Raw genomic sequence first — 11,852 nt, forward strand, 5'->3', positions numbered from 1 at the left:
ATATATGTATATATCTATGTGTAAATGTCTTTGTGTTCATGTTTTTTCCACCCAGCTGCTTAACAACCAGTGTTGGTGTGTTTATGTCTCCTTAACTTAGTGGTTTGGTAAAAGAGATCGCTAGAATAAGCACAAGGCTTTAAAACATGGCTCCAGTTAAATGATTGAAACAAGTAAATGATGTGTAATGTACATTTGTACTATAACATAAATAGATTGCTAAATATACTTACCATCATGATTCTGAAGAAGGATCGACATTATTTCACAAGCATACAGTTTATTGGCATCAAAGGGTATTTTAGCCTGAAACCATGAAAGATTACAAATACATTTTAAGCTTAACTCAAACACAGCCATAAAAGCCATGCCAAAACAGACAGGAAAGCCTGGTGCAGTCCTCTGGCTTACCAGCTCCTGTCAAACTGTCCAACCCATGCTAGCATGGAAAACAGACATATGATGATGATGATGATGAAATTCACCCAGATATGTAAAATGTTGCCAACATCATCATCATCAAACATTTGTTGCCCATGCTGGCACGGGTTAGGCAGTTTGACCAGAGCTGGCAAGACAGGGAGCTGCACCAGACTCTAGTTTGATTTGACATGGTTTCTACAGTTGGATACCATTCCTAACGCCAACCACTTTACAGAATGTGCTGGGTGCTTTTATGTGGCACTGCCACAAGTGCTTTTCACCACCAGAGGGAAATAATTGCTATACTTATTATCATTGTTAACATACCAGAAACAAAAACTATTAAACCCAGTAGTATAATACAGTTCTATATTTAAGGGATGAGGAATTATGTACATTATTTACAATTGACGGATATTTGTCCTCATCTTGTTTGTTGTTAACACAACATTTCGGCTGATATACCCTCAGGTGCCTTGGGGAAATTTTTGAACCTAGGTTCTCATTCCTAAGGTATTATAACTCAACAATACTTATTTTTAATTCTGCTTGTAATTCATCTCATATTCATTTTCTTAATGAAGTATTGCAAACCAAGAATAGATTATTTAACCTGTTAGCATTTAGATTATTTTGTTAAATGTAATGTTTATTTATTCATGTTGTTTTGAATTAATCATGCATTATCTTGTAACTTCAAGATTCTAATGATGTGATAGTTTATTTTTAGAAAGACATTGTAGGGTGGGTGTGAGGGGCCAAATTTGGCTAGTTTGAACATAAAGCGGGTTGAATTGGCTGGATATAGCCAGTTTAAATGCTAAAAGGGTTAACTAAACTTCAAAATAGACTAACAAGAAATATATCTACTAAATTAACGGCACAAAATTGATGAATTTTTACTTAGTTACTGGTTCAAAACTATACTCTTTGACAATAGTGTGTCATATAGAATGACTTGTAACAGGCCACTTGCACAAGTAATTAATTGTAGAATTTTCTTTCTCACGTCAAAAATGAAAGAAAACACACACACACACACATGCACATGCACGCACACACACAAATTTTAAAATAAAAGTCTACCTTCAATCGTTTTAAAATCCATTGCATTAAACCTTGTTGAGAAGAATCTGGACAAATCTCTGGACGGAACTCTGTGAGGTTTTCCATTATACCTGATAAAGCATTCAATACCATCATTTCAATTACTCAAATAAAATACACTCTTCCATTAAAAACTAGTATTATAGAGAATAATTAGACAACACTTTATTGCTGCCTAGTTGTCATCTATAATTAATATTAATCAGACCATACCTCAAATATGAAAACAGTTTAATCAATAAAGTTTTAAACTCTTAAGAAACTGTCAAATGAAACTGTGCGCAAACTAACAAAAGTTTGGGTCTTAAAAAAAAAGCTAAATCAATGAGTAAAGGTTTTAGTCTTAATGGCTAAGAGTGGATCCCCAATGCACTATTTAGTATTTGAACTCACCTGCTTCCAGTTGTTCTCAGTACTAGAATTTGAGTACAGAAAGTTTTTTTATAAGTGAATATGCTCTGATGTATGATATAATGTAACAAAAAAAACAAAAACAAAAAAAACAACAACAAAACAAAACAAATAATTAGATAAAATCTAATCTATAACAGACAAATTAAATATAATAGAAACTGGGGGCAATTTGTGAAATATAAGGATTAATGAATACAAATCATCCCAAAGAGCTACTGAATGCAAAGTATGAGTTTAAACAAAGACGTTAATAGGGATGAACAATCTTTTAATACCATCATTGTTTTAAGCCAGTTTCTCTATGCCATAGAGGATGATTCCAATACAACACCATCAGATCAGAACACACCATGGCTTCTTCAGTTTCATTGTAGGCTCCATTAGTATCTTCAGTTTGCTTTAAATACATTACGGCTAGTGGTAGACATAGTTTTTAATTCTTCAGTGGGTAGATGGTAGCAGTTTTATATTAAATTTTGCATTTTGTCCGCACAAGAAGACACTCAACAAAATTTTTTTTTCAATGATTTGATAGATTTTCAGTTTACTTTTACAGCTAACTAAAAGAAAACAAACTTAAAGCTTTCTGTTAAACTATTTACAATTTCAATAAGTTCTTTGGATTTAAGAACTTTATCAATTAATCTGTTATATTTGAGGGATGTTCAGATTAATGTTGTTTGATGATAAATGATAACTAGACAGCAATGAAGTATTGCTTAGTAATTAGTGTTATTCCATCTATATCATTTGACACAGTTTTAATTAACTGCCATCTTTCATACACATTACATATCTGTAACAATGCAATCTTCTCTCTTACATACCAGACGAATCCATTGACGATCCTATTTTTGTCTCAGTTCACCTGTACTCTTGTTCATGAATGGAAGATATTACACATTCAATGAAGCATGTTCACTGTATTTCTTTACAGCCTTTGTGTATCATCCCCATTTAATTCCTATACCTCACTACCATGCAACACTGCACATTGCATACAAAGGTTTATATAATCTACTTAGTCACTAATACAGGCAAGATTAACCTTCATTTATTTATGCATGAACTCAGCAAGTTTCTGAAACATTAACTAAACCACTTAAAACCAGTTGGAGCCTTTACATGGTCACTCAAACTGCTAAAAGTAGCAGGCAATTTTCCATTAAGTAATATGTTTGCAAAAAAAAAAAAAAGCCTCAAACAAGATGGTCATGGCTAGAATGCTTTTGATCAAAGATCTGCTAGATGAAGACCAATCTGTAGTTAAACACAACACTTAGTTATGGGAAGTTAATAAGTTAATAGACACCTTACCTAAAGTATTATGTACACCATCAGCCTCTTCCTTTACAGTTTCATCAAGCCTTTCCAGATTTTGAACCAGCAAAGCTACAATCTGTCCATCCAACTGTGAAAATATATAAAATCACATGTGAAAAGTGTGTATGTATGCAGGCATGCTCTCGTGTATGTGTGTTGATGTTGATTCTAATGTATTTACTGACATGTGTATAGTGAACCATGATGTTGGCTTTGTACAATGTCTTTTATAGGGAAACACTACGCTTTTGTATCAATTTGCTCACTAAGAAATAGAAACAACTGAAGTTATTTGTTGCTAGGAAAATCATTAGACTAATTACTAATTTATTTCTGAAAGAAAATATAAAAGAATATGACTTCATAATATAAAACCAAGTAAAAGTACTCAGAGCTGAAATTCAGTTTTCCCGATAACGTAGACTTGAGTGTCAAGGGACATAACAAATGCCCCAAAGTTATTTTGTTTGTGTCCCCTCATGGTTTTGCCAACCTCTACCAACATGTATACTGTTGGCTCTCGTAGTCTGTGTTTCTGATTAATGGCTTCACATCGTTACAAGAATTTTCAGTAGCAAAAATAAAGAAGATTAATTTTTTTTAATTACAAAAAAAAAAAAATAAAAAAAAAATATGTGTAACTCAATATGTGCTGCTTGTAAAAGATATCTGAGGAGATGAACGTGTCTTTCGATTGAGCCATAAGCCTATGCAATACATTGGAGAAAGCTAGCAACTTCACCAACCCCACCAGCTTTTCTTGCTTAGTATCATTGTATTTATTTCATTTCAATATACCATTCTGTTATCAGCAAGTGAATGTTAATGAGACACTTTACCTCGCTCGTTACAAGTTCTTAAACAAGCAATAAATATATCATACATATAAATATATATCATTGTTTATCATTGTTTTAACATCCACTTGTGCATGTTTGCATGTGTCAGACAGAATTTACTGAGGCAGATTTTATAGAGCTGATGCCCTTCCTATTGTCAACTCATACTTGTTTTAAGCAAAACAATATTTTCCCATGGCTAGATACCTTTTTCCTGGAAAATGGTAAATGAATGACAATGTTTGTATGATGAGGACACTCATTTACAACTATTATGCAGTGCCAAGAGAAAGAGGCATAAACACACTTGCAGTTGCTGATGCACTGAATACACAAACTACCATAGAAATTTGGGGACTCAAATTTCTGCTGCCTTATATATATGTGTGTGTGTGTGTGTGTATATCATCATTATCATTTAATGTCTGCTTTCCATGCTGGCTTGAGTTAGATGGTTTGACACTGAAATTAATAAGCTGAAGAGCTGCTCCAGGTTCCAGTCTGATTTGGCATGGTTTCTACAGCTGGATGCCCTTCCTAATGCCAACCACTCCAAGAGGGATGTAATGGGTGTTTTTACATGCCAGTTATGTGACACTGGTATCAACCATGACTATGATTTCACTTGGCTTGATGAGTCTTCTCAAGCACAGCATATCGCCAAAAGTCTTGGTCACTTGTTATCACCTCTGTGAGGCCCAACATTTAAAGATCGCACTTCACCACCTTGTCCCATGTCTTCCTGGTTATATATATATGAATGACAAGCTTCTTTCAGTCTCAAACAAATCCACTTACAAGGCTTTGGCTGGTCATGGGCTTATAGCAGAACAAACTAACTTGTAAAATCAAGAATTGTCCCTGTGTATGTCTATGTGTGTATGAACATACACACAGATATAAAAATTGGCTTCTACACAGTTTCTGTCAACCAGATTTCATTCGCAAAGTCTTCAGCTGACTTAAGGCTATGGTAGAAGTTGACTCTCTGTGTGTCAAAGATTTGAACCTGGATCGACATAATTGCAAAAAAAATATCTTAACCACATGACAAATCAGTAAATTAAAGATATTGGGGAGATGAAGAGGTGTCAGGCACTAGAAAATTTAAGTTAGAAGTTTCACTGATACTTACTAATGCATCAACAAGGGCTGTTGCACCATCTTCACTTTCGTTTAAGGTATCCACATCAGTCAATTCCTGGATGAGGTCAACTACAGCAATTGAAATATGTAATACTGTCAAGGAAACACACACTCCTGGTATAAATCTTGTCAGCATCCATTCATTAAACGAATTTAAATGAATATAACTTGAAACATTGTCTCGTGTCACTGACACTTTGATTCAAGAGGTTAATCCTGGTAAAACACATATTTTCAAGATCTACTTTTCCTAGACAAAGGGTATCAGGCAATCAATACTGTTTATAGAAGGAAGAAACATTAGGTAGCTTCTACATGGTTACTGAACTTGCTAAATCTCCATCAAATTACATTTGTCTTGTCTCGAGAAAAAGAAACAAAAGACATAATGGATAATGCATTCCTAGATAACATTAATAATGGTCATGGCTAGAACATCTTCGATCATAGACTTGCTAGATGGATGTTGACCTCGGGCTAAAATCATCAAAAATTTGTTTGGTGATAAGTCCAACCACTAAAACCAAAAAATACTCACTGCGCTACGTGCTAAGTGCTGTTATTAGTTGAAGTAGTGCAATACTTAAAGCTAGATGCATTGTCACTGAGAGTTAAGTGTCTTGGCCATGAACTCAGTATAGAACTAGGAATTGCATGTGAACTATTTACACTTTGATTCATTAAGCAGTACTTTGCCAATGCAACTGTGGCACTCTCTTTCACACATAGTATAAAGCCATTAAATTGTGTTAGTAATAACACTTAAACCTTGCTAAAAACTAGTTATTGTACATTTTCATTGGGAAAGATATGTAAAATAGGATGTTGATCAAATGAAGGAGAGTTTTATTTGTAAAATAGAAAAAGAAATAATAAACAAAAGCAAACCTCCACCGAGGCAACACCAACGTCCTCCCAATGATTAACCGGAGATGTTTATTAAAATGAGAATAACTGAAATAAACTAGACTGCTCTAACAAACAAGAATACTAAAAATGAACCCGACTGTTCTCAAAAATTAAGTAAAAAAAACAGGAAAAATAATCTGGAATCCTTGTCTGGTACCGGATCGATCCCAAAATCTAATCAGGTTGTGCCAGTCACAAGGTAGACATCCCTGGAAGTTTTATCCGAATCCATGCAGCGGTTCTTGAGATATCTTGTCCATGGACAAATAAACAAACAAACGTGGCTGAAAAAATTACCTCCGCCTTTGCTAAGGCGGAGGTAATAAAACACACAACAAACAAAAACAAGTTGTCATACACAAAGGATATCAGTGTTGTCATGTGTTAATAACTGTAATAGTGACTGTACAGTGTTTAGTTCTACTAAAACATGATAGAGTGCAGGCACAGTTGCTACCACATGCATTTCATGGAGGACATCATTCAGTTCCATTTCAGATTCCATAAACCTGTAAAAGAATATTACAGAACACATTATAAGAGAAGAAAGAATAAAATGTTCAACAGATGTAGTAATAAATAAATGCAGTATAGAAGAAGGAAAATGAAAATATATTTCTAATATGAATAGGTGTACTAGAATTAGCAAAATTTCATAATCTGCTTCTTGATTAGTTGTAATAATGAAGATACATTAAAAAATATGGTTATAGAAAATTGCAAACTTTAATCTGTCATATGAACTGAAATTTGTATATTAACATGAAAAAATGACCAAAAGCCTCCATTCTGATGCAGCTTTGGACATCAAATGAAGATATATTTGTAATTCTTGAATGATTTAAAAATGATGAACTGATAAAAAATGTGATTAAAAAAAAAAAAAGACTTAGTAAAACGGTCACAAAAAATTGCCTCAGCTGGCTTTATCATCAGCTAACTCCCAAAACCCAGCACCTATTTCTCACCTACTGTATGTTCTACCAACAGTCAACCTGCCAGAATTCAAGCTGAACATAGATTGCATTGAAAATCTCCTATGTAAGATACTTGTAAATGTTACAGGCATTAACACCTCTGCCTAGAGTAAAATGTAATTAAAAAAAAAAAAAAAAAATCCAACTATTGCACAATCTAGAAATATCCAACAAAACCATTACGACAAAGTAGAAGGTTTAAAAAAAGTATTGTATTATGTTTACTTTTCTGGCATATCAGGAAATTTGACTCTCATTTCTTGATTTTTGTAGACTCGTTTTTCAAATTGAAGCAGCATTCTTTTCAGAGCAATTTCATCCAGAACATCAATCTGTAAGGTAAGCAGAAAATATTTGATCTATATTTTAACAATAATTTCATTTCATGTAATAATTCTGATCATATTTGCCTACCAATTGATCTCAGTTAATTGGACTGCAGCTATGCTGGAGCTCATTGTCTTCAAGGGTTTTAATTGAGCATAATAGTTTGAAAAAATTTGCAATATTTCATCAACCACCAAGTTTTATATTGTGTTCTTGTAAAGTATTTTACTCTTTTGCTTGTTTCAGTCATTTGACTGTGGCCATGCTGGAACACCACCTTTAGTCGAGCAAATCGACCCCAGGACTTATTCTTTGGAAGCCTAGTACTCATTCTATCGGCCTCTTTTGCCGAACCGCTAAGTTACGGGGATGTAAACACACCAGCATCGGTTGTCAACTGATAGTGGGGGGACAAACACAGACACATAAACATATACACACACATACATATATACGACGGACTTCCTTCAGTTTCCGTCTACCAAATCCACTCACAAGGCATTGGTCGGCCCAAGGCTATAGTAGAAGATACTTGCCCAAGGTGCCACGCAGTGGGACTGAACCCAGAACCATGTAGTCGGTAAGCAAGCTACTTACTACACAGCAACCACATAATTTGGGATTCAGTCTCACTTTGACCCTTGTCTTACTGGGTGTCCTGCTTCCACAAGTTCCATCCACTTTAAGTGATTGGCACTTCTTTAAGCAACTGTCCTCATCCATATGCATCACATGATCAAACCAGCACAGTCTTTTCTCTTGCATACTGCATCTAATTCCTCATATGCCTAACTTTTTTCTCAATACACTAGCACTCTGTTGTACATGTACACTGACACTGCGCAGCCAACAGAGCATATTAGGTCCTTCCCCTCTAGTCTTTGCATGTCCTCTGCATTCAGGGCCCATGTCTCTTAGAGAGAGAAACTTCTGGCTGCCAACAGAGATAAAAGCTCTTTGAAATTTTTTCATTTTATTCTTATTCTAGCAATTACACTTTCAGTACATCCTCCTCCACTACTAATTAAGTCACTTAGGTAGCAGTAATTAGCCACTACCTAAAATTTAAATATTCATATACTGAAGTGAATACACACACACACGTTTAAAAACATATATATAATCGAAATCATAATTGAACCAAATTTGATGACTGGCACCCGTGCCAGTGGAGCGCTAACAGCACTGTCCGAGTGTGATCATTGCCAGGGCAGCTGTCTGGCTTCTGTGCCGGTGGCACGTAAATAGCATCATTTGAGCATGATTGTTACCAGTGTCGCCTTACTGGCACGTGAAAAATCATTTGAGCGAGGTCATTACCTCTGGACTGGCTCCTGCGCAGGTGGCACGTAAAAAACACCATTTGAGTGCAGCTATTGCCAGTACCACCTGACTGGCCGTCATGCCGGTGGCACGTAAAAGCACCCATTACACTCTCGGAGTGGTTGGCATTAGGAAGGGTATCCAGTTGTAGAAACTCTGCCAGATCAGATTGGAGCCTGGTGCAACCATCTGGTTCGCCAGTCCTCAGTCAAATCGTTCAACCCATGCTAGCATGGAAAGCGGACATTAAACGATGATGATGATGAATCATAATGAGTGATGTAAAAGTATCCTCTGCGCAGCTTTATATTAATGATTCTTCTCTAAATCTTACTTCTTAGAGTAGTTTAAATAGTGATGACTATGATTCTACTAGATTACTAGTGCAGTTCACAAAATAATGAGATGGCCTTTGTTTAATTGTTTTCATTATTGTTATTATTAATAGTACATTTAAGAATCCATCCAATTCATGCCAACATGAGAAATGGACTTAAAAACGAACGAATGAAATTCATACTAACCTCAGGCTCTTCATCCTCAACTATCTGAGCAATTTTGACACGAGTCTCTTCAGACAACTGAGATTCAGCTTTCATCAGATCATTTTCTGATAATTTACTTTTCTTAGGATAGTCACTTTCGTTATCATTTTCACCTTCATAATGTCGCTGCCTTTTATGACTGAATCCAGGTTTTTCTGGCTATAATAATAATAATAATAATAATAATAATAATAATAATGACAATAAAGTGATAATAATTATTTCAAATGTTTGTCACGAGGGCAGCTTGGGGGAGGTGGGGATGAGTCGACTACATCAATCCCAGTGTTCAATTGGTACTTTTATTGAGTTCGAAAGGATGAAAGGCAAAGTCGCTTTGATAATAATAATAATAATACAAACACTAATACAACAAAAGACTGCACCGCACCCCATAAAAAAAAAAAAAAAAACAGAAACTGATGCAATGCAATACTGGGAAGTTTGTACACTCCCAACAACAAAAATAGAACACACAATGCTGCACATACTCCAGCAACACGGAGGTGTAGTAGAAATTGCCAGAAACTAACAATGATAATAATAAAAATAATAGTAATAACAACAACAACCCACAAACACAAGACACACTTTACACAATAAATATCCAATAAGATAAACAACCTCCACGACATGTACTCTAGAGGCCATACACCCAACAGAAGAACACAACTCGCATTACACACACAACACACACTAATACAACATAAGGCTGCAACCAAAGCCCATAACAAAACAAACATGCAATACAAAACCAGGAAGAGCTTGCACTCCCCCAACAGTAAAAATGAACACACAATGCTGCACACACATCAGGTGTAGCAGGTGATGCAGTAGAAATCTGCTTGAAACTATCAAATGTCAAATAATAAAAATAATAATGGTTTCAAATTTTGGCACAAGGCCAACAACTTTTTTGGGGGTGGGGATAAGTCTTATTTTATCAACCCAGTAAGGTTGAGAGGTGAAGTTAACCCCAGCAATATTTGAACCTAGAATGTAAAGACGGATGGATGTTGCTAAACGTTTCACCTGGTGTGCTAACGGTTCTGCCAGCTCACCACCATAATCATCATCATCATTTAACGTCCGCTTTCCATGCTAGCATGGGATGGATGATTTGACTGAGGACTGGTGAACCAGATGGCTACACCAGGCTCCAATCTGATTTGGCAGAGTTTCTACAGCTGGATGCCCTTCCTAATGCCAACCACTCCGAGAGTGTAGTGGGTGCTTTAACAATAATAATAATAATAATAATAATAATAATAATAATAATAATAGTCCTTTCTACTATAGGTACTAGGCCTGAAATTTTAGGGAAGGGGGCCAGTTGATTCGATTGACCTCGAAAGGATGAAAGGCAAAATCGATCTCAGCAGAATTTGAACTCAGAACGTAACGGCAGATGAAATACCGCTAAGCATTTCGCCCAGCATGCTAACGATTCTGCCAGCTTGCCACCTTCATATAATAATAATAATAATAATAATAATAATAACAATAGTAGTAATAGTAGTAGAAGATGATGATAGCTTTTGCTTAATTGACAATGTTTTCAAAAGAATCAAAAATGATAAATGTACAAAATGGATGAGAAAAATGCAATAATACAAAGAACATAATTAAGATAACTTGAAAGTACTTTAGCAACTTAAATTTCTAGTTAAACCAGTACACAAGAGGTTGTAGTAACGATATTTAGTGAATAAATAAAGAATCAATCAGCTGACCAATAACTATTAATTCTCTAAAACAAAAACAAATTTTTGCATAAGCTTTACATACAAACAACCTGCTTACCAGTAATATATATATATCCCTGATACATACAGGATGAGGTGAAAGTCATGTGCCATAGGAATTAATTAATTAATAATGTTTTAAATGTCTAATTTCTTCTGATATCTTCTTATTTGCGGAAACAATTTTGATGAATTAAGATGAGTGAAAAACTAACAAAGGATGAATGAGTTATCTTTGTGTTCATGTATTGGAAAGCAGATGCTACTCACAGATCTGTTTAAGAGGAACTCAACAGGCAGAATTGATAAGTGTAATTAATCCTTTTAAAGAAACTAGTAGTGTTGCTGACCGCCCTTGAAGCAGCAGACCAAAAAGTGCAACCAATCCAACATCAATGGTGGAATTGAAAATGAATGCAGTAAAATAACAGAGGAAACTCTGATGTGTTAACCCTTTAGTGTTCAGATTACTCTATCAGATACTCTTTTACTTGTTTCAGTCATTTTGACTGCGGCCATGCTGGAGCACCGCCTTTAGTCGAGTAAATCGCCCCCAGGACTTATTCTTTGGAAGCCTAGTACTTATTCTATCGGTCTCTTTTGCTGAACCGCTAAGTTACGGGGACGTAAACACACCAGCATCGGTTGTCAAGCGATGGTGGGGGTGGGGACAAACACAGACACACAAACACATACATATATATACATATCCACTCATAAGGTTTTGGTTGGCCTGAGGCTATAAAGAAACACTTGCACAAGTTGTCACACAGT

The 11,852-nt window shown here is 35.4% G+C and overlaps 1 protein-coding gene across 2 annotated transcripts in view; it reads right to left on the reverse strand.

The window, feature by feature from the left end:
* Window positions 1-11,852, reverse strand: part of LOC106880108 (beta-catenin-like protein 1) — a 31,335-nt gene that overhangs the window by 11,680 nt on the left and 7,803 nt on the right. For both annotated transcript variants that reach the window (XM_052966092.1, XM_052966093.1), the window contains exons 2-8: window positions 9,313-9,492; window positions 7,364-7,470; window positions 6,527-6,670; window positions 5,242-5,335; window positions 3,262-3,355; window positions 1,510-1,601; window positions 234-306 (exon numbers count right to left, since the gene is read on the reverse strand). In XM_052966092.1, coding sequence (XP_052822052.1) covers window positions 234-306; window positions 1,510-1,601; window positions 3,262-3,355; window positions 5,242-5,335; window positions 6,527-6,670; window positions 7,364-7,470; window positions 9,313-9,492 — 784 coding nt within the window. The remainder of the gene's footprint in view (window positions 1-233; window positions 307-1,509; window positions 1,602-3,261; window positions 3,356-5,241; window positions 5,336-6,526; window positions 6,671-7,363; window positions 7,471-9,312; window positions 9,493-11,852) is intronic.

Source organism: Octopus bimaculoides, chromosome 3 (assembly GCF_001194135.2).
Source record: "Octopus bimaculoides isolate UCB-OBI-ISO-001 chromosome 3, ASM119413v2, whole genome shotgun sequence".
Taxonomy (NCBI): Eukaryota; Metazoa; Mollusca; class Cephalopoda; order Octopoda; family Octopodidae; genus Octopus; species Octopus bimaculoides.